Below are 26,578 nucleotides of genomic sequence, written 5' to 3'. Positions count from 1 at the left end.
GGAGTTGCTGCAATGTTTTTATTTTTTTCTGTAGTATCTTGCTCCTGAAGTGATTAGAAAACAGCCCTATGACAACACTGTGGATTGGTGGTGCCTGGGAGCTGTTCTCTATGAAATGCTGTACGGACTGGTATGTATTTCTGTCCTTTATTGTTCCATTGCACTATTGATAATATAATAATAATCTCATTACGTCGTCCCAGAGATGCTTAGATGAGATGGTACTAGCAAAGCGGTCCCAAGGGCTGGAATTAAAGGCGTGCGCCACAACCGCCCGGCTGAGTTTTCAATTATTAACGTATTACTATTGTGTCTGAAGAGATAATGCCTCTGGGGTATTGCCTTTCATTCTGTTTTTATGGGATTGAATTCCTGCTTGCATTTCCAGCTTTCCTATCACTGGGTACCACCGATTTCCCTTCCCTGAAAACATCATGGCTTAAAGAATTCACTGAAAAAGTTGAATTCCACAGTTTTCACTAAGACACTGAAGGCCAGCCAAAGCTATTGGTGAAATTGAGTTTTATTAGTACACTGAGATATCACTCCAGCACAGGGCAACCTGTGTAGGCTCCTTAGTTTACATAGCTTCATAACAGTATACTTGTTTTCCTTTTATGTGTGGGATGTGCGTGTGTGCGTGCGTGCGTGCGTGCGTGCGTGCGTGCGTGCGTGTGTGTGTGTGTGTGTGTGTGTGTGTGTGTGTAGAGGCCAGAGCTCACAGTACTGGGGTTACAGACATTCCTGGCATTTTATGTGGGTCCTGAAGATCTGAACTCAGGTTCTCATGCTTGGACAGCAAGCCCTTTGGTGACTGAGCCATCTCCCCAGCCCCTGAAGTTTGCTCTCCTTTGGCCCCTTTGAAGGATTTGGGGTTGCTTTCTAGATAATTTTTGTGGTCCTGTAAGTATACAGCAGCTCCACACAGTGACCTCTGAGGTGACAGCCAGAGCTGGTGCTAAATGCACCGTCATCAGCTAGGGAGAGAAAGAGACTCTGAAGTTCAGCATATTTTAGATTCCAAAGAATAATAGACAGACACAGACAAACACTGTCCTTCCCTCAACCGTGGATGGCTTGTTAAAAGCTCCTTTTTTAAGCAATGCTAGTGACAATGGATGTCAGATAACCACTTAATACCTTCACTTTATTTCGGTACGAATTGTCATCTAGATATGTCAGAATCCTTTGTATTTCTTTGAAGGGCTTGGAAGTATAAAATAAGGTTATATTTTAAAAGGCAATTTTTTTTTTCTTTCTTATAAAAAAAGAAAACTGACAGGGCTGTAAAACTCCTTTAACTTTAAATATTATTTTTATTTCAAAACTTTCAGCTAGATAATTAGCTGTAAGGCATTCTCCCAATACTGTAATCATCACATGTACTTATGAAGGAACACTATCTTCAGGTCCCTATCTACCTTGTGGATGACTTTATTCTCAAATCTTAAATCACTTGGTCTGTCTGGAATGCCCATTTCCAATGACTCTATCATCATACCTCTGTGTCTTAGTCGCTGTTCTTAGACTGTGAAGAGACGCCATGACCAAGACAACTCTTATAAAAGGAAGCATTTAATTGGGACTTGTTGGTGGTGTTTTTGCTCATTTGGGGACCTGCCACCCAGCTCCCAAATAAATCACACCATGGAGGCTTATTCGTAATTACAGATGCCTGGCCTTAGCTTGGCTTGTTTCTTGCCAGCTTTCCTTAACTTAACTCATCCCATCTACCTTTTGCCTCTGGGCTTTTCCCATTCCCTTACTTTTATAAATCTTACTCTTGCCGTGGCTTACTGTGTAGCTGGGTGGTTGGCCCCTGGGTCCTCCTCCTTCTGTGGCTGCTTCTTCCTTTCTCCTCCCAGATTTCTCCTTCTGGATCTTCTCTCTGCCTGCCAGCCCTGTCTATTCTTTCTCCTGCCTTGCTATTGGCCGTCAGTTCTTTATTAGACCATCAGGTGTGGGTTTTTTGTTTGTTTGTTTTTGTTTTTTCGAGACAGGGTTTCTCTGTGTAGCTTTGCGCCTTTCCTGGAACTCGCTTGGTAGCCCAGGCTGGCCTCAAACTCACAGAGATCCACCTGGCTCTGCCTCCTGAGTGCTGGGATTAAAGGCGTGCGCCACCACCGCCCGGCAACCACCATCAGGTGTTTTACACAGGCATAGTAACACAGCTTCACAGAGTTAAACAGATGCAACATAAACAAAAATAACACACCATAAAATAATTTTCTACAACAGGGACTTGTTGAGTTTCAGAAGCTTAGTCATTATTGTCATGGTGGGAAACACAGCATTGGAGCAATAGCTGGGATCTATACCCTGATCCACTGTTCAAGACACACTGGACCTGCCATGGGCTTGTGAAACCTCAAAGCCCACCCCTAATGACACACTTCCTCCAACGAGGCCACACCTCCTAATCCTTCCAATCCTTCTCAAATAGTACCACTCCCTGATGACTAAGCATTCAAATATATGAGACTCTGGGGGGTAATTCTTATTCCAGCCACCACACTATGATATGGCCAGTCATTGTTTTCTGTAAAACATAGTGTTACAAGTATGTGACTGAAAAGCAGTCCACAAAGAGTTACTGAAAAACTGACCCTGGTTCAAGTATGTGTTAAGCTTGATAGTGCATTAGAGCTCTAGAATCTCTTTGCCACAGACTACCTACCAATGTCTGCATCCCCCAAGAGGCCGTGAGTTTCTGCAGCTGTCCGTACCCAACTGCTCTCTGAAGACCAAGGCCAAGGCCAGCTCTTGGTCCTGGCTGTCCTGAAATTCACCATGTAGACTTTGCTGAAACTCACAGGGACCCACTGGCCCCTGCTTTCCAGGTGCTGGGATTAAAGGCGTAGGCCACCTCACTCGGCAGTCCAACATGGTTTAAACCCTGTCAAGTAATTCACTAACCTCTGTTGTTTTGTTTTGCTTCCCCCCTCCCCCCCAGCCTCCTTTTTACTGCCGGGATGTTGCTGAAATGTATGATAATATTCTTCATAAGCCCCTGAACTTGAGGCCAGGCGTGAGCCTCACGGCGTGGTCCATTCTGGAAGAACTCCTAGAAAAAAACAGGCAGAATCGACTTGGTGCCAAAGAAGACTTTGTATGTATTGCTTTTCTGAGTATCAGTTGTTAAACTTACATAAAATTTGGAGACAAATCCTTATTTGGTATTTATTGAAATAGTTGTTACTGTAGAGTTGAGGGGGAGGGAGCATCCTTGTCCCCAGTTTCCAGGAGTGTTTATTTACTTTACTATAGTTGTGTTTTCATTTGACTTTAGTAACCGGTACCCCGCTTCTGTCCTCTGCTACTTGTGACCTTAGTAACTGGTACCCAGCTTCTGTCCTCTGCTGCTTGTGACCTTGGTAACCGGTACCCAGCTTCTGTCCTCCGCTGCTTGTGACCTTGGTAACCGGTACCCAGCTTCTGTCCTCCGCTGCTTGTGACCTTGGTAACCGGTACCCAGCTTCCGTCCTCCGCTGCTTGTGACCTTGGTAACCGGTACCCAGCTTCCGTCCTCTGCTGCTTGTGACCTTGGTAACCGGTACCCAGCTTCCATCCTCTGCTGCTTGTGACCTGGGTAACCGGTACCCAGCTTCCATCCTCTGCTGCTTGTGACCTTGGTAACCGGTACCCAGCTTCCATCCTCTGCTGCTTGTGACCTTGGTAACCGGTACCCAGCTTCCGTCCTCTGCTGCTTGTGACCTTAGTAACCGGTACCCAGCTTCTGTCCTCTACTGTTTGCTGATTTCCATCGTGACAGATTCCCCTTCCCCATCTTCTTCTTATGAGGTGTTCTATAGTATATTTTTTAACTACTTTGATTTTTTGGTCAGTTTATTTTTTTTTAGAAGAGTTTTACTACTTAAGTCAAACTCTAATGCTCCTGCCTCAGCCTCCAGAGTGCTGAGATTAGAAATGTGTGCCATGTCCAGGTGTTTTGTTTCTTGTATTTTGTTGCTACTGTTTGTTTTGTTTTGTTTTCAGGCAAAGTCTGTGTTGTGCAGACTAACCTCAAACTAGCAGCAGTCCACCTGCCTCCGCCTCCCAAGTGGTGGCATTATAGGACTATGCCACCACACCCAACCTTAGAAATTTAAATTTTTGTTGCTAAATAATACAAACATTTCCCTGAACTTACAACACGAATCGCTCAACTCATAAGCTTTGTTGGGGTTTAAGGCTATGTAAATGTTTAAGGTGTTTTCTTTATTAAGGACATTTTAAGGGGCTGGGGCAATAGCTCAGCAGTTAAGAGAGCCAGTGTTTTTCCAGAAGACCTTAGTTTGATCCACAGCACCCACATGGCAGGTCGTAACCACCTGTAACTTCAATTCCAGGTGATTCAACGCCCTTTCTGGCTTCCAAGAGTACTGCAGGCATGTGGTACACAGACATACATGCAGGCAAAACACCCATACACACAAAATGATCAAGTAATAATAGATTTTTAAGAATTGCTTCTGAGACAGGGTCTCACATATGCATATGACCTTGGCTGGACTTGAACTCACAAAGATCCACTTGCTTCTACCTCCCCAGTACTGGTATTAAATGCATGTGTCACCGTTCACACCCAGCTTTAAAGGAGTATTTTTTAAGTACCATTTCTCAGTACAAGGTATGCCTTTCACTTTAAAATAACCTTAAATTGCATTTTTTTCTTTTTTCTTTTTTTTTTTTTTGAGAATTTGCTGATACCCCCTTGAGATAATTATGAGATCTGCCCATTGTTTCAGATCAGGGAACTCAGTTTGCTGGTGTTATCAATATTATGTTAACATGTCAGCAAATTCACAAACCGGTGAGAAACATGAACGTTTCAGTTCCCTTTCCAGAGATTCTTTGGAGGCTGTTTTCTACCTTCAACTTGAACTGTGTGGCCAGTAGGTGCTTCTGCTAGTGCCTGGCCCGCCCCCGCCTGCCCCACTCTCCCCCCCCCCCAACCCCCCACTCGCAGCTCAGTGGGTACCTCTGCCCTTGTTTGCCTAGGTCTGGTTAGGGTTCATCCCTGCAGGCTCCATCCTTTCGTTGAGCTCACCGTTAGAAATCGCAACACTACATAAGTCCAGCTGCCGTGCCCTGGGCTGCTGAACAGTGCTGAAGAAAGTGTCGGGTTGGGCGTGTGCAGTGCAAGCGTGCAGCGTGGTGGTCGCAGGCCTCCTCTGCACTCAACACTGCTGGCCGAGTTCCCGTCTCTCCAGCTGATGCTCCCTGCTGCCTGCTCACTGTCCCAAACCTTCTCTCTCAGCTTCCAGATTCCTGTGGCTTTTGTCTTTCATGGTGCTTCTGTGGGATTTAATTAATGCACTGGTGCTCAGCTTTTCCATCACTGGGGGCAACCCTCTAGTCCTTGTCCTGATAACCACACGTATCACACTTTATGATGTGCAGTCGATCTCCTCGGTTTTTACTAAGAACGGAGAAGGGCAGCCAGACCCACTTCACTTGTTAACCAAGGAACGTTGTGTAGATAGTTGCATTGACTGAATACAGCTCCAGCAGAAACCTGGGCATGTTGTACAGTTTGCTCTCTTTATTAGAATAATGTAAGCTAAAGGTATACCTCAGTGGGACAACTGCTTAGTATGTTGTAGGGGTCCTTGCTTTGATCTCCAGCACCACAAAAACAAAACACACCAAAGTAAATGTTTCTGTTTCTTTAAGCTTTTTGGAATGTTTGTGTTGACCCCGCCCACCTCTTAGGGTAGATGATCTTTCCTTCTGCTTTCCTGGGCTATTACTACTGTGTGAGTGGGGAGTGGGGGAGCTCCCTACTGCCTGCTGTGATCTTAGCCTGAGCTGCACCTACCTCATCTTCTGGTTGCCGTGGAAAAGCTCTGTCTCCACGGATGTCCTGGACCCTAGTCCTTTGCCAGGGCCTGTGTGCGCCTCTGCCCGCACAACTACCTGCTCTCTTTTGTATTTCTCGCTTCCAGTTGGTAGTGAGACATTAACAGATGTGTTCCTCAGCTTCCTCTTCTAGCCAGTTCAGTGTCTCGGCTTCTACCAGGGCTCACACTTCCCTTGTAACTGCCCTGCTCTATTTCTGGGCCCTTCTCCTTACGCTGCTGTGTGAACTGTTCGAGATCTTCCTCAGCCCGTGAGGTGCGCAGGGCCCCGTGGTTGGCCTCGGACCTCTTCTCTGGCAGTGGCTCTGGTTTCCGTCACATCTTCATGTCTTCGGTCCAGAGCCCTCTTGCAGACTCCGCAGACTGACAGTGTCTGCTTTCACACACTGCCGCCCGAGTCGCTTGAACGCCTTGGTCAGAGCATGTTCTAAATTGAAATCCTGGGCTTGGGAGATGACTCTTGGTAAAGTGCCTGCTGAGCAAGCGGGAGGCCCTGCGTTCAGATCCCCAGGGCCCATGTGGAAAACTGCAAGGTGCATGCTTCTGTAGCCCCCCACCCCCAACTGGAGAGGTGGAAACAAAGGGGTCTTGGGAAACTGAGCAGCCTGTCTAGTTGAATTAACACCAGATTCAGTTAAGCTTAAGGTGGAGAGTGATAGAAAACACCAGGCATTTCCTCTGGCTTACATAATACATACATATGCATCATATACACAAAAATCCTCTAAAACGAGAATGTTCATATTCAATCTCATTTATTTTAATTGAAATCTTGCTGATACTCTGTGCTCCTTTTCAAACTAAATGTTCCATTTGGTTATTCTGGCCAGAGTCTGAAACACAGACCTCACTTCTTGTTTCTACCAACTTCCATATTTTACCAACTCTGTGTGTGTGTGTGTGTGTGTGTGTGTGTGTGTGTGAGAGAGAGAGACAGAGAGACAGAGACAGACAGAGAGACAGAAAGAGAGAAGAGAAGATGAGCATGAATGAGAACATTCCTTCTCTGTGCTGCAGGACTCTTGCTTCTTGACCAGACTAACTCTTTAGGGTCTTCATGTTCGTCTGGAGCATTCTCCCTTATTGATATATTGTCTGGTTAATCCTTATGTGTCTTTCAGACATCAGTAGTCAGGTATCATTTTCTTTGTTTGTGTGTGTGTGTGTGTGCGCGCGCGCGCGCGCTGCGCGCGCGCGCGCGCCTGTCTGTGTTTTAAGAAATAAAAGCTTACTTTGTGCACTGTGAGTAGCAGCAGATACGGCAGTAGCAAAATAGCAGCCCCAGGACCAGAGAGACGGCTCAGAGGTTGAGTGCCGACTCCTATGCGGGAGGAACAGAGTTTGATTCCCAGCACACGTACTGGGTGGCTCATAAACATCCGTAACACCAGCTTCAAGGAACCTGATACCTCTTCTGACCTCTGTGGGCACATGCGCGCACATACACATACACACACACACACACACACACACACACACACACACACACACACACACACTAAACTAAATCTTAAAAAACAAAACAAACAAAAAACCTACCTACTTCAGTTACTGCTTTAAGAAATCTTTTACCCACCACACTGGGTTGGTAGACTCCTACTCTGTTACTTTGTAACTTTTTAGAGCCCTGACAATCAAAAGCTAGCACAAGAACTGTGGTGTGTTTGGAGGTAGCCTTGGCCTTGGCTCTCACTTCCGCTCACTGCATAAGCCTCTGCTGACTTTTTATGTGTTTTCAGGTATTAGTTATTTATATCCGTGTAATGGTTTATTCTTTTTATGACATTTTCATTCTCACATTTTATGCTCATCTTGTAAAAACCCATGAAATACGTAGGACAGAATGTTTGACCCTGTTTTACCTGTGGGAACTATCTGTGAAAGGCACATTGCTTAAGCACAAGCAGCTGATTCTAAGTTAGTCTTTCCAGGGTGTGACCAGGAGTGACAGAAATATCCCATTGAAAAAACTGAATGCAAAGTGGAAATAGTTCAACCTTATGACATTCTTCATTGAGTGCTTAAGTTTTTGTCATTACTAAAACGTCTTTTTTAATTTTCTAGCTTGAAATCCAGAATCATCCCTTTTTTGAATCACTCAGCTGGACTGACCTTGTACAAAAAAAGATCCCACCACCATTTAATCCTAATGTGGTAAGTCTGTGTTTTTTCTAAAGTAGTGAAACCTAGAAGTATGATTTTGGAAATAGATCCCGAAGCTAACTCAATAAAAAGGAGTCGGTGCCTAAGTGTTGTGTAGTCTGTCACTGAGAAGCTTCTAGCTCAGGGGTAGAGGACTTGCCTAGTGTTCCACAAAAGAAAAAAAAAAAAAGAAAACAACAGAAGCTCAAGGTGACCAATAACATCATGGTTCCATTAAGTGTCTTCCTACATAGTTACTATGAAATGCTTCTTGGCAAATGTCAAAAGGATGGTCTTAATAAAGAGGTGGAAACTAAGGTAGCCATTATCATTTCCGTCTGTACTAAACCAACATTCATGTGCTGATAACGATGTTTTCCTGGGACGTGTGTGTGTGTGTGTGTGTGTGTGTGTGTGTGTGTGTGCTCATGTAGACAGGTTCTCTCCCTGGACCTGAGCTCACTCGTTTCCGCTGGGCTGCCTTGCCATTCAGCTGCAGGGATTTACCCTGTCTGCCTCCCTGGTGCTGGAATTACACATGTCTTAACACTGCTCTGCTGGACATGGGTCCTGGAGATCTGACTGTAGGTTCTCATGCTTGCTTGCCAAATACTTTATCAGTTCAGCTGTATCCTTAGCCCTAAGCAAAGTCTTTTTTAGAAAATCATAAAATTGTTATTAAAATGTTACGTTCATGTTAGCTAAACTTATTAGATCTTCTGTAGTTTACCTAAAGATACATTTTTAAGAAAAAAAAGCTGGTCAGAGATGTGTTTGACAGAATGAACAGCATGTAAAGTTTTAGAAACTAACATATAGTAATAAACAAATTGTCAGTAGTAATGTTAATAACCCTGGTAGCTTTCTTTGTATAGATACATACTTTGTATTTGGCTGTTATTTATAACGTGCTCCTCAGATGAGCTGTGAACTTACTACAGTTAATGTTCTCATTAGTATTATCTGTTTATAAATGAGTGAGTGAATGGACAGACAATCACAGCTGGATGAAAAGTGACAGTGTCAATATTCAAATCTGAGTCGGACTCCAAAGTCATTGTTGTGTTTGCATGGGGTGGGACTCCAAAGCCATTGTTGTGTGTTTGCATGGGGTGGGATTCCAAAGTCATTGTTGTTGTGTGGTTTGCATGGGGTGGGACTCCAAAGTCATTGTTGTGTGTTTGCATGGGGTGGGATTCCAAAGCCATTGTTGTGTATTTGCATGGGGTGGGACTCCAAAGCCATTGTTGTTGTATGGTTTGCATGGGGTGGGACTCCAAAGTCATTGTTGTTGTGTGTTTGCATGGGTGTGTATTCACATGTGTGTGCCTTCCTATGAAGGCCAGAGGAAATCCTTGGTGTCATTCCTCAGGCATCATCCATTTTTTTTGTTTTTTTATTAATGTTTTGAGACGAAGACTCTCACTGGCCTGAAGCTAGGCTGGCTGACCAGCACCTCCCCAGTGCTGGAGTGACACACCAGTGTGACTCAGGTTCTCCTGTTTAGCGAACAAGCAACGTCAGCCAGTGAGCCATTCCCCCACCCAAATCTCTCCATTTGATGTTGCTGTGAAACACAGGGCATAAGGAAATCACTTCAAGAAGTCAACATGATTCTCTGTAGTCTGGCTAAATGTCAGATTCTGGGCATAAGAGCTGTGATTGTTTATACCTCCCAACATAACAGTATTTGTATTCTGACTTATTTCATGGAGTTCAGCATTGATGGTTTCAGAAATGACTACTCTGGTAAGAACAGTTTTTGTCCTGATTTTCACTTTGGGGTTAGAGAGATTCAGTCGCCATTCTTACTTCACTGAAGAGGAAACAGGCGTCTAGAGAGAAGGTAATTATGTAATAAACTGCAGCTGGTACATTCCATAGTCAGAATTTGATGAAGTTTTTTGGTGTGGCTCATATTGGTTTGTGTCTATGTGTTTTTGAGTATGTCAGTATGGGGGGTTTGCTGGAGACTGACATTGTTAAGCAGGTGCTCTATCACTGAGGTAAATCCCCAGCTCTGAAATTATTTTTTTTTAAGATTATTTTATTTATTATGTATACAGTATTCTGCCTGCATGTATGCGTGCAGGCCGGAAGAGGACACCAGATCTCATTACGGATGGTTGTGAGCCACCATGTGGTTGCTGGGAATTGAACTCAGGACCTCTGGAAGAGCAGCCAGTGCTCTTAACCTCTGAGCCATCTCTCTAGCCCTCTGATTTTTTTTTTTTTTTTTTTTTTTTTGGTTTTTTCAAGACAGGGTTTCTCTGTGTAGCCTTTCCTGGAACTCACTTGGTAGCCCAGGCTGGCCTCGTACTCACAGAGATCCGCCTGGCTCTGCCTCCCGAGTGTTGGGATTAAAGGCGTGCACCACCACCACCCGGCCTGAAATTATTTTTTAATGATTTATTTAATTTGATTTTATGTGCATTGATGTGAAGGTGTCAGATCCCCTGTAACTCAACGGTTGTGAGCTGCCATGTGGGTGCTGGGAATTGAACCTGGGTCCTCCGGAAGAGCATCCAAGTGCTCTTAACCACTGAGCCATCTCTTTAGCCCCTCTGAAATTATTTTTAAATATTTATTTGTTTTTTTTTTTTTATTTGTGTGTATATCTGTGTGTGTCTGAGTGTGCATATGAGTACCATATGCATCCCTGGTGCCTGCTGAGGCCAGAAGAGGGCATTAGATCCTCTGGAACTGAAGTTAAAGGCCATTGTGAGCCATCAGATGTAGATACTGGGGACCAAACCTAGGTCTTCTGAAATACTAATATTCACTTTTTAATTTTTTTGAGATTTTATTTATTTTTCTTTCATATGTATGTGTACAAGTGTTTGCCTGAATGTATGTCTGTGCACTGTGTACATGCAGTGTACATGGAGGCCAGAAGAAGGTGTCAGATCTCTTGGAACTACAGTTATAGATTACTGTAAGCTACCATGTAGGTGCTGGGACTTGAACCTGGGTCCTCTGGAAGAGCAGCCAGTGCTATTTTCTATTTCGATTTTTTAAAAAATAAGATATATTTTGATCATGTTTTTCCCTCCCCCCAGTTCTGAGATCCTCCACACCTTTTTACCACCCAGCCTTGTGTTCTCCCTCCTTTGAAAAACAATACACAGTCAGCTGGGTGTAATGGTGCACACCTTTAACCTCAGCACTCGGGAGGCAGAGGCAGATGGATCTCTGAGTCCAAAACCAGCCTAGTCTACAGAGGGAATGCCAGAGCCACACAGAGAAACCTTGTCTCAAAAAAGAAAAAAAAAAAAAAACACAAAAGCAAAATACACACATACATATATACACACATGTGTGCCTGAAATTCAGGGGCTTCATAAGATGGACACGGAGCCCAGTTGTCTGGTAAGAAGCAAGTCTTGCCGGGTATGGTGGCACACGCCTCTAATCCCAGCCTTCAGGATGCAGAGACAGGCGGATCTCTGTGAGTTCGAGGCCAGCCTGGGCTATAGAGCCCAGGACAGGCAGAGAAACCCCCGTCTCAAAAAACAACACACACACACACACACACACACACACACACACACACACACACACACGGAACAAATAAAAGTCAAAAATAAAGAACCAAGGACCCATTTAAAAAAAAAAAAAAAAAAAAAGCCCAAAGCAAAATGAAACAAAGTCCACAAAATGCCATTGAGTTTGTTTTGTGTTGGCCAACTCCTCCTGAGCATGAGGTCTGCCCTGAAGGGTGGTTACTATACCCAGGAAGACCACTGGAGGAAACTGATTTTTCCCTTTGCCAGTGGGCATCAAATGAAGATAGTTTATGGTTAGGGGTGGGAACACATCAGGCTTTAATCTGCACAGGCTTTTTGCACGCTGCCATAGTCTCTCTCAATTCATGTGTATCAGTCATGTTGTGTCTGGAAAACACTGTCTGCTTGTAGACACCTTTCACCTCTGACTCTTACAATCTTTCTGCCTCCTTTTCTACACAGATCCCTGAGCCTTCAGGGGAGGGCTTTGTTGAAGACATCTCATTTAGGACTGAGTGCTCCAAAGTCTCTCACTCTCTGCATGTTGTCCAGTTGTGGGTCTCTGTGTTAGTTCCTTCTGCTACAAGGAGAAGCTTCTCTGATGGTGGCTGAGAAAGGCACTGACCTATGGGTATAGCAGTATGTTATTAGGAGTCATCTTATTGCTATATTCCTTTAGCAGAATAATGGTATTACATTTTCCACTAGTATTAGTGTTTCCCCTAATAATAGTATTGCATTTCCCATGACCTGTATAGTCTCAAGTTCTTGGACACTTGAGCAGTGTCAAGTATGGCTTCCATCTAATGGAGTGGGCCTTAAGTTCAATCAGAGTGGTTGGTTGCTCCGATAACATTTGTGCCACTATTATACCAATATATCTTGCAAGCAGATTACTGTTGTGAGTTGCAGGGTTTGTAGCTAGAGTACATTGATGATTGCCTTTCTTCTTCAGTAGTGTGCAGAGTACTTTTTAGTACCATGAGAGTTTAGTAGGGGTGAAGGCTCTAGTTAGGTGCCAGTGATTCTTTTTCTGTGTTAAATTTTACTTTTGTGTCTGGACTTGTTTTCATTATTTCATTCAACTGTTTTCTTTGTTGTTGTTTTTATGTACATTCAACTGACTTTGAGGTCCTTGACTTGTGCGTCCACCATATGCGTTTTCAGGGCCGGCTGGGTTTTGATACAGGTCCATTATCTGTGCTGTTAGTGTTTGTCTTCATGCTGGGGTCTGGGCACCTAGAGGTGCCGTGTTTGAGGTGTTTCTTGGTGTCACTCTCTGCTCTTGGCTCTGTTGGGTGAGAATGCTGCCCTTTGGATGCTGTCCCGCCCTCCCTGGATCCAGAGAAAGTGTGGTGGCTGTGGGGTCCCTGGCAGAGAGTGCCTGTGCTACTCGGGGTGACAGAAAGGAATGAACGTGGCCTTGGAGGACAGTCAGAGAGGGTCGGTGCGCTGAAGGGTAGAGTCCTCGGGGATGAGGTGGGGGAGAAGGGACTCCTGCAAGTAGGCGCTGCAGAACTAAAAGGAAATCTGAGAAGAGTGTAATGGAGGACAGGAGAGATATTTCGTCCCGGCCTAATGTGGGCGTGGGGGGGGGGGTGTTTTTGCTGACACAGAAATGGAGATGGCCTTGAAGAGAAGGCTGAAAGAGTTAGTGAGAAAGTGCTAAACCGGGTCTACCCATAGCCAGTGTTCTAACCACTGAGCCATCTCTTCAGCCCTTTTGGAATTCCTTTTAATTCTAAAGTCTTTAATGCTCTAATCCCAGAGAACTTTGTACTCTGAGGGAGACATGGAAGAATTTAGCATTCCAAGCTCATTCCTTGTTCTCGGATTAATTTGTCGACTTACAGGGCTAACTAATATCCTGGGGTTATTTTCTGCCCCAGTCTCTGTCTTAGTGACTCAGTTGGACTTCTTGATCTGGACTTGTTAAGGATTTCCCTTCCCTGTAGAGCAGAAATAGCCGAGAGGTTTAGCCTGCCTTTTACAAGCACATCACCTGAGTTTGTATCTCAGTTCCTATCTGTAAATGTAGTTGAAGAGAAGTGGTCGGTGTCAACACATTGAATGAGAAACGCTGCCTTGGAGCTGAGCATTTTGCCTTGCTCATCCTACTGTCTATCAGCTGATGCCTCAGGCCTTTACAGCTAAGGATGTCCTCACCAAGAGCTTCATGACCATCTCTGTAGTGCAAAAGCTTTGCTTAAAACATCCCCACTCCTCCATTAGAAAGCATCGCCTGTCCAAATGATAAACTGAGCAGGCAGGCTCCAAGTAAAATACTATCCTGGAGCTCTCCCTGAGCCTTGTTCCTGCACAAAACGATGGTGATGTCTTGAGAGAAAGGTGGTGTGTGTGTGTGTGTGTGTGTGTGTGTGTGTGTGTGTGTGTGTGTACGTGTACGTACGTACGTGTATGTGTGTGTACGCTTCCGGGCATTTGAAATGTTGCTATGCTAGTCTTTCTTACCATTATCATTGCTACCTACTTAACAGTAAAATTTTAACTTGTTAAAATAGACAAATCTCACCTTAATAATAAAAGGGGGCAGAGGGAGCAGAATAATAAGGTAGGGGAAATCAAAACTTGGCAGGGACAATACACAAAGCCATAAAGACATTTAGTGAGCTAAGTTAACAAGAGAAAAGCTAAGGTGAATGATCCTGTGCTTTTGGTGTTGTAGGCCGGACCAGATGACATCAGGAACTTCGACCCAGTCTTCACGGAAGAGGCGGTTCCCTGTTCTGTGTGTGTGTCTTCTGACTACTCTATAGTGAACGCCAGTGTTCTGGAGGCAGACGATGCGTTTGTTGGTTTTTCTTACGCCCCTCCTTCAGAAGACTTATTTTTGTGAACAGTTTGACATTCAGAAACCATTGGACAAATAAATTCAAGCCTGCGGAGAAGACAGAAACGCCAATTTGTGTGAATATATTCAACTATGTATAACAGTGCCTCATTTTTACATGTAATGTTAAAAACTATGAAATAATGTATTTTCTGCTGTAAGCCAGAAATAGGGCATTTCAAAGAGCTGAGTTTTGAACTGAAATTTGTATTCTTGTTTATTAAGCTTATTTTTAAACAAAAATTTAAAGCTATTATTCTTAGCATTAACCTATTTTTAAAGATAACTTTTTGCTATTGACTGTTTTTTCCCTGTTAAGTTTACACTAACACATCCAAGATAGACTGTTTTTAATAGTCTGTTACAGTTAAGTAAGATGTAGTAATATCTTTATAATTCTATGACTTTTATCATAGCAGAACTATGCAAATGGTACCTGACAGTTTAAGAGGAAACCCTATCTTCCCATGATAAGTCATTATCTGAAATTTGCTTTTTGTTAGGATTCAAATGCAAGAGCAGGTTAAAGACCCTGGCTGCTAGTGAACAGTAATAGGCTACCCACCTGCAGCCCCGTAAGAAAAAACAAAAAGAAATCCTTTGCTTTTGGAATACTCAGTTCTCATCCGTGCATCATTTTTCTTCTAGAGGAAAAGACAATATTCAATGGCCAGAAAGTTCTAGAATTCCCAAGGAACTGAGAAGTAATAAAATGCTACCAGATATTTTTAGTGGTGCCAAAAATAAATGTCTCTTGTCATATATTTATATTATAAATGTTTTCTATTTATGTTCCTTTTGACTTTTTGAAGGTTTAGTAGACTGTTGAGTGGGTCTAAACCTTGGTGTCTGTTTTTGCAAATATTTCAAAACTGCCTTCGTAATCGAGTTTGTAAAATGACAGGAAAAAAAGTAATTTTCTATAATGTTTACCTAATTGTGAATTAAAAAGTAAAATAGCAAATCTGGGTCGTGTAACTGTCTGTCACTTCCTGCACTGTAACGAAAGGTAACAGTGACTTAGCAGGTACATGTTCAGTATTACTCATTTGGTAGTGACAGGGATCAGACAAACACAAGGTCTCATGAAGGCTGATAGGAGTTTTCGCTATGTCTGAAGTCCACACCTGCCTCTGGGATCCTTATACATCTTAGAAATAGCACAGAAAAGTGACCATAAAATCACGTCATCTAACATCTTCATCTGTAATGGTAAAGGATGTTAGGTACAGAGAAACTATTTAAGAGGGGTGCTCAGCTTGGGAAGCCCCTTCCTGGAGGACAGTCTTTCGGGTCCTTTAGGAAACAGTGTTGTGAGCTTAGCTGCCCTAAGAACAAACTTCCCTTACATGTGTTATCTTGATAAAGAGATGACAGAAACATTTCTCACCTTTGGCTTGAATATGTTCAGCAGATTTGGGCTAGGCGGTGCTTGGCTTTGACAGTGGTATATCTCTGCAGGACACTGGACTTCCTACACTGTACATACTTGATTTGGGGCACTTCTGTAAGCTCTACTTTAATACAGAGGTTTTTTGTTGATTATAAATCAAGACAAAAGTTGTACATGTATGATTTTTTTATTCAGATATCCCTTAATTAAATTGCCAAAAATTAAAGTGCAATATTGTATTTTTAAGAACAAATTTTAGACTTTTGATGTTTCTTGGATCACAAGAAATACAGATCTATGTAGCATAATAAAATTATCAGAAAGATTAACGATCAACATCTAGTTCCTGTTGTTATTTGAAATTAAAATTAGTAATGGTTACAGTAGTACCACTAAAGTGAATTATTTTGTTTGAGAGAAAAAGGTATAAATCTTAATCAAATTATTTGGGTAGGCATGAATTACATATGAGTTAGGAAACAAAGTTCCAAGGTTATCTTTTCTCCCATACTGGAAGTCTTTTATTAAATATCTGCCTTTTGAACGGTCGACTGTTTCATGCTGACTACAGAAAGTGTAAATGAGGGCTAGTTGTAGTCGGGAAGGGAGTTCTGCTTGTTAGTGTTGTTTTCAGGGATTTCTCTCAGTGTAACCCAGCCTGGCCCCAAACTCAGGATCCTCTCAGTTCCGCCTCCTCCACCTGGGATGATGGCTTGTTAATTACAGCTTGTAGAAGTGGGATTTTTTTTTTTTTAAAAAACCATTGGCCACTAAAGGTAATTTTACTTCCTTGTTTTGTTACAGATCATTCTCCCCAGGGCAGTAAAGGTTTGTTGCTAGGTGGAGGCCTCCTCCTCATAGTTGGGGTCTCCCTGCTGGAGTCTGGTGAGAGAGAAGAGGTTTTTAGTCTCCTGAGGGGCAGTCTCCTTTACCTCCCCTAAGTCCCTCCTCCAGTATTTTCCAAGGGATTATGGTACACCCAGAGATTTTGAGAACACAGTAATATGAAGCTGTATCATGAATTTCTGATGTTCTGAGTACCTTGAAATAAGTCACGTTGATGTTAAAAAAAAAAATTAACAGTCAAAATGAGTGGCAACACTCAGAATATGTATAAGAATATTGGGACTGGCTAGAGAGCTGGATCCAAAGTTAAGAACCCTTGCTGTTCTTGCAGAGGACCTGGGTTTGATTCCCAGTACCTTCCTGGTAGCTCACAATCACCTGTAGCTCCAGTTCTAGGACTCCAACCACCTTCTGGTCTCCTCAGGCACCACGCATGCACGTGGTGCACATATATACATGCAGATACTCACATAATACACATAAAAATGAAAACAAGTATATAAATTATATATATATATATATATATTATATATATATTTTTTTTTCGAGACAGGGTTTCTCTGTGTAGCTTTGTGCCTTTCCTGGATCTCACTCAGTAGATCAGGTTGGCCTCGAACTCACAGAGATCTGCCTGGCTCTGCCTCCTGAGTGCTGGGATTAAAGGCATGTGCCACCACCGCCCAGCCTCTATAAATTTTTTTTTTAAAATACTTGGATTCTTTTCCACTTTTCATGTTTATTAAGCAAATATAGGAAAAAATGTTCTTAACTTCACTGATAGAATTCTAGTTGAAGATTTATCTCATGTCACATTTTTTAGTTACATGGCAAATTATATAACTATTCATTTGCAGTCTTTTAAACTCATTCCTTAGTGGATAAACAGACTTACATACAAATAATTTTTCAGGGTGGGCAAGATGGCTCAGCAGGTAGGGACAGTTGCCACCAAGGCTGATTCCGTGAGTTCAGTCACTGAGACCCACACAGTGGGAGAGAACCATCCTCTGTAAGCTGTCCTCCGACCACCATGTGCACCCCCCTCACACAAATGTAAGTTTTGAAAACGGTTTCGATTCTTCAATGTTCAGTTTTACACAAGTAAGCAAACTGAGAAAGGGAAAATTCTGCACTGTCTTCCAATGTAATTTTTGAAAATTCAAAGTTGCAACAGCAGAGAATAACTTAAATAACTTAATAAAATAAACCAGATACTGAAGTGGTCAAAGAAGCCTACAGATAAAAACATGCGGTTGCTACAAGGTGAATGTTAAGGCAGTCAGTCAGTCACTCTTTAGCCCTGCCCACCAGGAGAACCAGACACACTGATGATTTCACAAACACTGTCTGTATTCAAAAGTGACATCTCAGCTCTTATCATAAATTCTCTTTAGCTGGAATGAATCTCATAGGTTCATTGTTTCTCGCACCCACCATACTTGGAGCAATTAAGAAAGCTAGGGGTTAGGTATTTCTGCTTTAGCTTTGGTTAAATATTTGTGGCAAAGTCTACAGTGAGTGATCAATATTTAAATGTTTTTATGTTTTAATAGTTAACTCATGGAATGCAGAAGGTTGAAATACAGCACTATCAGGCCACACAAATGGCCAATGGGAATCACTGTTGGACTTTTTCAGTTCTTTTTAGATAGTAAATACAGCCTTGCTGCTGGTAGGTTTTCCTGTGACCCAGTGGTGACAATGAATCATTCAAAAATAACAGCTTATAGGCTGGTGAGATGGATCAGCAATAATGATGCTAGCTGAGCTTGATACCCAGGACCTGCATGATGGAAGAAAAGAGAGCCTGACATCAGTAAGTTGTCCTGTGACATCCATGTGTGCTCTGGCATGAATGCACACACACACAATAAATGTAGTAGTGTGTTTTTTTTAATTACAGCATATGATAGGGATATTGCTCAGTTATAGAGGGCTTGTCTAGTGCCCCTGAGACCCTGGGTTCAATTCCCAGCATGTATATATATATTCGCATGTACACACTAGTTTACTTTGTTAATGATCTATTGATTTTGATCCTTAACACTTGTCTATTAATTTTAAAGATTTTTAAAAATTATATATATATGTATGTATATACACACACACATATATATGTATCACATGTATGCAGGTGTCATCAGAGGCCAGAAGAGGGGTCGGGTCACCTGAGCCTGGAGATAAAAGTGTCTGTGAACTACCTGACATGGGTGCTGGAAGCTGAACTCTGGTCCTCTGGAAGAGCAGCAAATGCCCTCAACCACTGAGCCATCTCTCCAGCCCTGATTGTTAATCTTAATTGAGAACATTGTCACAAGTGCTGAAGAAAAAGGATCTGAGGTACACTTGGATGGTACAGTAGCTAGTTTTCACCAGTTACCTGGATTTTTAAAAAGTCTATATTCCCTGAGAATTTCGTGCATGTATACAATGAATGTATTTTGGCCTTATCCAAACCCCACTCTGGCACCCCCCTCACCCCAAACTTGCCCACAACACACACATGCTCCTCTCCCAACTTCGTGTCTTTTTTTTAACTAACCCACTGAGTCCAGTTAATACAACAAATACATAATCTCTGGTGTTTGATACGGTCTATTGGTGTCTTTTGATCAAGACTGTTAATATTTAGAGTTATTGATCCCTGTACACTGATCCCTGACATCTTGTTGATTTTGTAGTGTTTGGTGTTTTTCCTCTTCTCCTCTCTCTTAATTACTATCCTAGCATGGCTTATCTTTCCTGTGGCTGCAGAGGTGTATTTGTTTTTCCCTTTGGTCAGAAAGATTTCCTAATGTATTTTCTGCTGAGCTGGCTTAGTGGACAGAAGTTCCTTTAGCCTGTTCTTATCATGCGAAGTTTTTGTTTTTTCTTCAGTTATGAGAGACAACTTTGCTGAATATGTGTATCAGTTACTTTTCTGTTTCTGTAACAGAACACCATGACCAAAGGCCACTTACAGAAAAATTTATTTTGGCTTTCCATTCCAGAGGGCGGGTCAACAGTGGTGGGGGAGGCAGGAAGTAGGAACGGGAAGCTGGCTGGGCACATTTTCAACTGCACACAGAAAGTAGAGAGGGAACTCCAGGTGAACAAGGCTGTAAACACTCAAAGCTCACACCCAGCGGTATACTTCCTCCAGCAGGGCTGTGCATCCTCAACATCCCACAACCTCCCCAAACAGCTCCACTAAATGGGGACTGAGTATCCAAATACCTGAGCCGATGAGGGGCACCACAGTATAGTAGTCTGGGTGGCAGTTGTTGGCTTTCAGAACTTTAAATACATCTGTCTGTCCAGCCCCTTCTGGGTTTTGAAGTTCACTGGAATAATTTGCTATTATTCTGATGGCCTTACCTTTATATGTTAAAAGTTGGCATTTCTCTCTCGGTACATTTTGTATGTTTGTTCTTTTCATTCGGCGTTTTAATATGACGAGGGAAGGTTTTATCTACTGTTGTTTTGGTGTCTGGACTGGCGTTTTCCTAAGGCTGGGCTATTTTGTTTTGGTTTTGTGAAAATATTTTTTTGTGCCCTTAGACTAAGGTGGTTCTTTTATGCCTACAACCATAGATTTGGTCTTTTAGAATGTCATATATGTCCTGAAATTTCCACTGGTAATTTCATTATTTTGTCTTTGTCTTTGTGGGATTGTTCTAGTTCCTCCATCTTGTCTTGAAGCTCCGATATTCTGTCTTCTCCTTGGTCTATTCTGTTGCCAAGACTTTCCACATAAAATTTTATTTGGATTACTAGTTTTTTATTTCCAGCATTCCAGATAAGTTCCTTTGTTTAATTCCTCATTCATACTATCCATTGCCTTCCTTGTTTCATTCGGCTATCTGTGTCTTTGAACACACTTATAAGTGTATTTTGAGTTCTCTGGGATTTCATCTAACTCAGTCTCACTAGATGCCATAAGCTTTATTTATGTGTATGTGTGTGAGCCTGAGTGAGTGTATGTTCACCACATACGTGCCGTAGCCTGCAGAGGCTAGATGAGCACATCAGATCCAATGGAACTGGAGTTACAGGTGGTTGTGACCCATCACATGGGTGCTACAAACCAAGTCCGGGTTCTCTGCGAGGGCAGTAAGCACTCTTAACTGCTGAGCCGTCTCTCTAGCCCCTAGATTGATGACCAGGTAGGAATAAAGTATGGTAGAATTAAGTTCAGAAAATAATTCCATAGTCTAGGTGTTCAAAGTACATGATAGAAGTTCTGTATTATTCCCTGAGTAGGGTATTAGCTGGGAGAGCAGTCACAACCGATTCGTATTACCACTGTATAATGTCATTCTAGTCAATGACTAGCACTGCCCCTTGACTTCAGTAACTTCAAGGATAATAGCAAGGATGGTATGGAGCAGACTCAGACATTAGTTAATAAGATTAGGAGTGAGAGAGAAGTGGGGTGGATAAGAACAAAGAGTAATATTTAATCGAATATGAAAAAAAAAGGTCCAGATTAGTGAAATAGCTGGGAAGGGAAAGTTGGGATACTGTTAGGGTCCACAAATTTTAGAGATTGTTAAATCTTTGGAAAGTCACAATTAAGTAAAAAAGGGGATGGGCAAAGACGAGAGAAAGAAGAAAAGACGTAGATACGGGAGGGGGAGCTTGTGTGCCTGAAGACCGTAGTAGCAAACACCTTAAATGGGGCAGAGAAGCAGTAATCCCAGAGCAGCTGAGTGACACACAGCGAAGCCACTGTGACTCCTGTGCAAAAGTGGAAATCAAAATAGAGAAAATAAAAAACAGGAAATGAATTGGTCATACTGTTACGTCAAGTTGGAAAGTTCTCGGATCCCTCTGGCTCTAGCAGCTTCTACATGAACCAGGGGATTGGGCTGGGGTGTGGCAAGTGGGAGCCATTGGCTCTGCAGCCTGGGTCCCTGGGGTTCTTGCGTGCAGGGAAGGAGAGTTGGAAGTCATCCCTGGTAGTTCCTTCGAAGCTCCATCATGGCCTGTTTTGGTCCTCTGGGTCTGCCACCTAGGTTCTCTTCTCTCCTCCCACCTTCTTCATCTTCTGATAAATTCTTTTTGTGGTCTGAGATGCCTGTAGCATTCTGAGAAGTTGCATTCAGATATGAAAATACCTAGCCCAAGCGGGGGAAAGATGCTTAATTTCCCTACTTCGGAAGCTCACAGCAAACTTCATTCCTTGAGGTCTCACTAACCAGAATTATAGTACACATCCACTCTGCAGTCAAAATGGAAATGGTAGTTAACATGTGATCTGTGAATATAGATGTGGTAGTTAACGTGTGCTCTATGAATACAGACGTGGTAGTTGTCCATGTGTTCTGTGAATACAGACGTGGTAGTTGTCCGTGTGTTCTGTGAATACAGACGTGGTAGTTGTCAATGTGTTCTGTGAATACAGACGTGGTAGTTGTCAGTGTGTTCTGTGAATACAGATGTGGTAGTTGTCAGTGTGTGTTGGGTGGGTGATTGGGGGAATCCCAGGCTGTGTTGATTTTGTCGTGGCTATGACACAGTAGGAAACAAAATCAACTCAAGACTGTAAGTGGGGGGCGGGTAGGGATTTAGCTCAGTGGTAGAGCGCTTGCCTAGCAAGTACAAGGCCCTAGGTTCGCTCCTCAGCTCTGAAAAAAAAGTTATTTTAGGGGCTGGAGAGATGGCCTAGTGGTTAAGAACACTGGCTGTTCTTCCAGAGGACCCAGGTTCAATTCCCAGCACCCACATAGCAACTTACAATTGTTTATAGCTCCAGTCCCAGGGGATCTGACACCTTCACACCAATGCATATAAAATAAAGTTATTAAAAATATAAAAAGAATGTAAGTGGGGTTGGGGGTAGGGGGTGCACACACCTTTAATCCCAGCACTCAAAGGGAAAAGCAAGCAAATCTCTGAGAGTTCGTGGCCAGCCTGGTTTACAGAGCAAGTTCAAGGACAGCTGGGACTATACAGAGGAATATTGTCTCGAAAAACAAACAAAAAAGTGAGGGACCAGTCTCTCCCCCCCCCCTCCCATGGAGTAGGCATGGTGCAGCTGTGGGGCCAGCACAGTGCGAAGCAGTTGGTTACACTGAGTCTCCAGTCAGGAGTCAGATACTTCACATGCTCTATCTTTTTGTCCAGTCTAGGACGTCAGTCCACAAGGTGTTACACTCCCGTTCAGGGTGGATCTCCCTCTTCAGCTAAACCTCTCAGGAACAGTTCTCACAGGTCCACCCAGACTCATGGGTCCCTGGTGATTCCAAATCCCATCAATTTAACCATCAAGATGAATCATCACACAGGCCCTTCCGGGGGGGCCACAAGAAAACAAAATGATGTAAAAGTATTATTTGCCCCTTTCTACTGTGTTGCCCGTCATACTAGCGATGTGAAAGTGGCGGTGGATAAGACCCACGCATCCTCAACGTGAACCATCAGCCACAGACTGCACGATGGTCGTTGTGACTTCTGTTGCTCTGCTTTTCACTTGCACTGAAAACAGAAAACTGTCCCCCAAATTGGGAATCCGTGTGTCAAAAGGTTTCTGTATTGTTATGTTCACAAGCACAAAGTTAGCAAAACAATCTGAGAGTTGACACAAAAAACACAAAGTGAATGTGGTGGTATGTGGGGCATGCGTGTGTGGACGTACATTGTGTAGTGGTTTCCTCCTGATTGAAACCTTGTCCCCTGAAGAGGAGAGAGGTTTTTACTGCCCAAGTAGTGCGCTTGAGCTAGCACAATTTTTAGTGGTTTTGTTGTTCGATAAAAACTTTTATGTTTAGTTTTCATACTATGCAACTCATCCATTTAAAAAGGCACTATTAGCCAGGTATGGTGAAATGTGCCTATAAGCCTTGCACTTGGAAGCTGAGGCAAAATTGTGAGTTCAAAGCTTGCCTACACTACAAACTGAGTTCAGGACCAGCCTTGGCTACAAAGTAAATGTAAGGCCATCCTGGGTTGTAGTAGAGACCATGCCTCAAAATCAACAATTGACGGGCTTTATTATATTCAGAACTGTGCAACCATTATTTTGGTCAACTTTAGGATATCTCCATCACTTGGTCAACAGCCCGTGGGAGCTGAGGTCTAGTTCAGGCTCAGTCCCCTGCACCAAGAAAAGAAACAATGGACAGTGTGCTACCCACTTAATGGAGTATTACAAAGGAAGACAATGCTAACATGGATGAGCCTTTAGGACGGTTTATGAAGTAAAACAAGAGGCACAAGACAACAAATGCTCTGTGGTTCCATTTTTGAGTTCTGGAGTACCCAGTTTCAAGAAGACAGAATGGTTATCGCCAGGCACTTGGGAAATCGCTGTGTACAAAGTTTGGGGAAGATGAAAAAGTACTGGAAATAGTGTAGTTTCACAACAGTGTGCATTTAATGCCACTCAGCTTCCACTCGAGAGTGGCTAAAATGGTACATTTTGTTATGTGTATTTTACCACAATTTTGGGGCAGGGGGAATCCCCTACCCAGTAGCAGTCACCTTCCCTTACCAAGTCTTAGGTAATCACAAATTTATAAACATGTTTGCCTATCCTGGATATTTCATGTAAATGGCATCACACAACACCTGACTTTCGTGTCTTTCATCGTGCAGAGCGCACTCAAGAGCTTCATTCTCTTTTTAATTCAAAGACGATCGTGTTGTCTTGCGTTGCTCTTCCACGGCTGTTGGACGCTAGTTGGACGTGAAGGCGTTCACTTCGGTGTAGTTAAAATAGTTTACATGTGCAAGCTTTTCTGTGCACGCGTGTTTTCGCTTGGAGTTAGCCCTTCCTACCTCAGTGTTTCCAAAGTTTGCAATGCTATTGCACATCCCCAAAGCAGAATTTGATTTTTTTTTTTTTTTTTTTTTTTAACACAGATATCAAACGTCCTCGGCCGAGATAACAGAAGCAAAGGTAGCGGCTGTCCTTCGCCTAGCGGGAGGAGCCGCGCTGAAGTGGTACAGGTGGGACCGGTTGCCCTGGTGACAGCAGGGCTGAGGTCCCGGCAGACCCCGCGCCCGCCAACGGTCTGCAGAGCAGAGCGCGTGCGCAGAGGCCCGCGGCCGCCCGCGCGGTCCCGCGGTGCAGGTGGGTCTTGTTCCAGAGGCTCCTGAGGGGCTGCAGGGCCCGCGAGCCGAGCTCTCCTGGCTAGAGTTCCGAGTTCTGTGAGCCTGGGTCTCCTCACCTCCTCACGGTTCCCGCAGCCCTGACAGGAGGGAAGAGTTGCAAGTACCCGGGTCTCCCCCTGCTCTGTGTCCTTTTCTCCTCATAATTCCCTGTTGTAAATGCGTTCGTTCCCAGGACACGTGTGTGTGTGTGTGTGTGTGTGTGTGTGTGTGTGTGTGTGTGTGTGTGTGTGTTGTTTTTTGAGACGGGGTTTCTCTGGGTAGCTCTGGCTGTCCTGGGCTCTGTAGTCCCCGCTGGCCTCGAACTCACAGAGATCCTCCTGTCTCTGCCTCCTGAGGACTGGGATTAGAGGCGTGCGCCACCATACCCGGCAAGACTTGCTTCTTACCAGACAATTGGGCTCCGTGTCCATCTTATGAAGCCCCTGAATTTCAGACCCAGTTTCTCGTCGCCCTCTTTCCTACCTGACTGACTGTGGAGAGTCTGAGGCGCACGCGCCTGCTGCTTGAGCACCCCCTTATTTGGAGGTGCTGGGGTGGAAGCCGGCCTTGGCCATCACAACAGCTGATTTCAAGTCCGGGCTTTGCTATGCAACTCAGACTACCTCTGCCCAGCCTCTGAACGTGTGCAACCATGACCTGACCTCGCCCTCATCTTTCCCTCTGTGTTGTACGGGTTGGTCATGAGGTCCAGAACGGAGTCTTTAAAATTCTAGAGTTGCCGGGCGGTGGTGGCACACACCTTTAATCCCAGCACTCGGGAGGCAGAGCCAGGCGGATCTCTGTGAGTTCGAGGCCAGCCTGGGCTACCAAGTGAGTTCCAGGAAAGGCGCAAAGCTACACAGAGAAACCTTGTCTTGAAAAACAAAACAAAACAAAACAAAACAAAAAAAATTCTAGAGTTCATCGCCTCCATTCCATTTTGTTCCAAATACCCTGGACTGGTCCTTCCGTCTCTGAGAAAATACACCACTAGTTGAAAATTGATAGTTGGCTGTTTGCTGTTTCAAAGCGTTCTCCACACAGGCAATAGGAAGAAGCTAATTTCCAACATAAAAAAATTTAAAATGGACCTAATTCTGTTTCCAAAAGCTTTGTAAACTTCTCTTTTCCTGTATAATCATCTTGCACTTCAGAACTCAATGTCAGTCTGGCTTTCCTTAACCTTTTCACCCAGTGTCCTCCAACTTCAGAAACCTGATTTGGTTTAGTTTACACAGGGTTTCCTTGTGTGGCCCTGGCTGTCCTAGAACTCACGCTAGCCTCGAACTCAGGGATCTACCTGCCTGTGCTTCCTGAGTGCTGGGATTAAGGGTGTATAGGACCACACCCAGCAGAAACCCGATATTCTAAGGATGTCAACCTTCAAAATCACTGAATTTTGACCCCGATGTAAGAGCAAACAGGATAGGCCCACCACTTACTTCTCTGTGTAAAGTACCCTGAACTTCAGGTTATTAAGTGGGTGAATTCAATGATGTATGACTCACAACGGGGATGTTAGCCGCTGTCTTTGGAAAACTCTCCCCATTTTAGAAATACTCACCCACTAAAAACCACCTTGTTTGTTTGTTTGTTTGTTTGTTTGTTTGTTGGCGGTGCTGGGATTGAGCCCAGCTTTGTGCGTTCTAGGCAGATTCTCCAGGACAGGATTACTGTATTTAGGGCCTCAGAGAAACTCACTTTATCCCTTTACAGTAGAGTGCATAGCTTCTTTGTTAGCCCACTGCCTTCAACCAAAAGAGTCCAGAGCAATAGAAAAACATCATGGCCCATACATGAGGATGACCCATATTTTGTGAAGTATTTTACTTACCTTGTTCTGTGGTCACTGACATGGTCATATTTCTGTTACAAGTTATCCCATAGCTGTTTGCATAGCTGC

The 26,578-nt window shown here is 43.5% G+C and overlaps 2 protein-coding genes across 3 annotated transcripts in view; both read left to right on the top strand.

The window, feature by feature from the left end:
• Sgk3 (serum/glucocorticoid regulated kinase family member 3) overlaps window positions 1-16,089 on the top strand; it is a 43,842-nt gene extending 27,753 nt beyond the window's left edge. Inside the window, exons 13-16 of the mRNA XM_059254032.1 lie at window positions 35-130; window positions 2,954-3,109; window positions 7,926-8,015; window positions 14,196-16,089. Of these exons, the coding sequence (XP_059110015.1) occupies window positions 35-130; window positions 2,954-3,109; window positions 7,926-8,015; window positions 14,196-14,366 (513 nt within the window). The 3' untranslated portion in view covers window positions 14,367-16,089. The remainder of the gene's footprint in view (window positions 1-34; window positions 131-2,953; window positions 3,110-7,925; window positions 8,016-14,195) is intronic.
• Window positions 16,090-24,593: 8,504 nt separating this feature from the next.
• Mcmdc2 (minichromosome maintenance domain containing 2) overlaps window positions 24,594-26,578 on the top strand; it is a 35,365-nt gene continuing 33,380 nt past the window's right edge. For both annotated transcript variants that reach the window (XM_059254030.1, XM_059254028.1), the window contains exon 1: window positions 24,594-24,655. The gene's annotated coding sequence lies outside the window, so the exon portion shown is untranslated. The remainder of the gene's footprint in view (window positions 24,656-26,578) is intronic.

This window comes from Peromyscus eremicus, chromosome 2, assembly GCF_949786415.1.
Source record: "Peromyscus eremicus chromosome 2, PerEre_H2_v1, whole genome shotgun sequence".
In the NCBI taxonomy this organism is placed as follows: domain Eukaryota; kingdom Metazoa; phylum Chordata; class Mammalia; order Rodentia; family Cricetidae; genus Peromyscus; species Peromyscus eremicus.
This window is presented reverse-complemented; position numbering and strand designations above follow the sequence as displayed.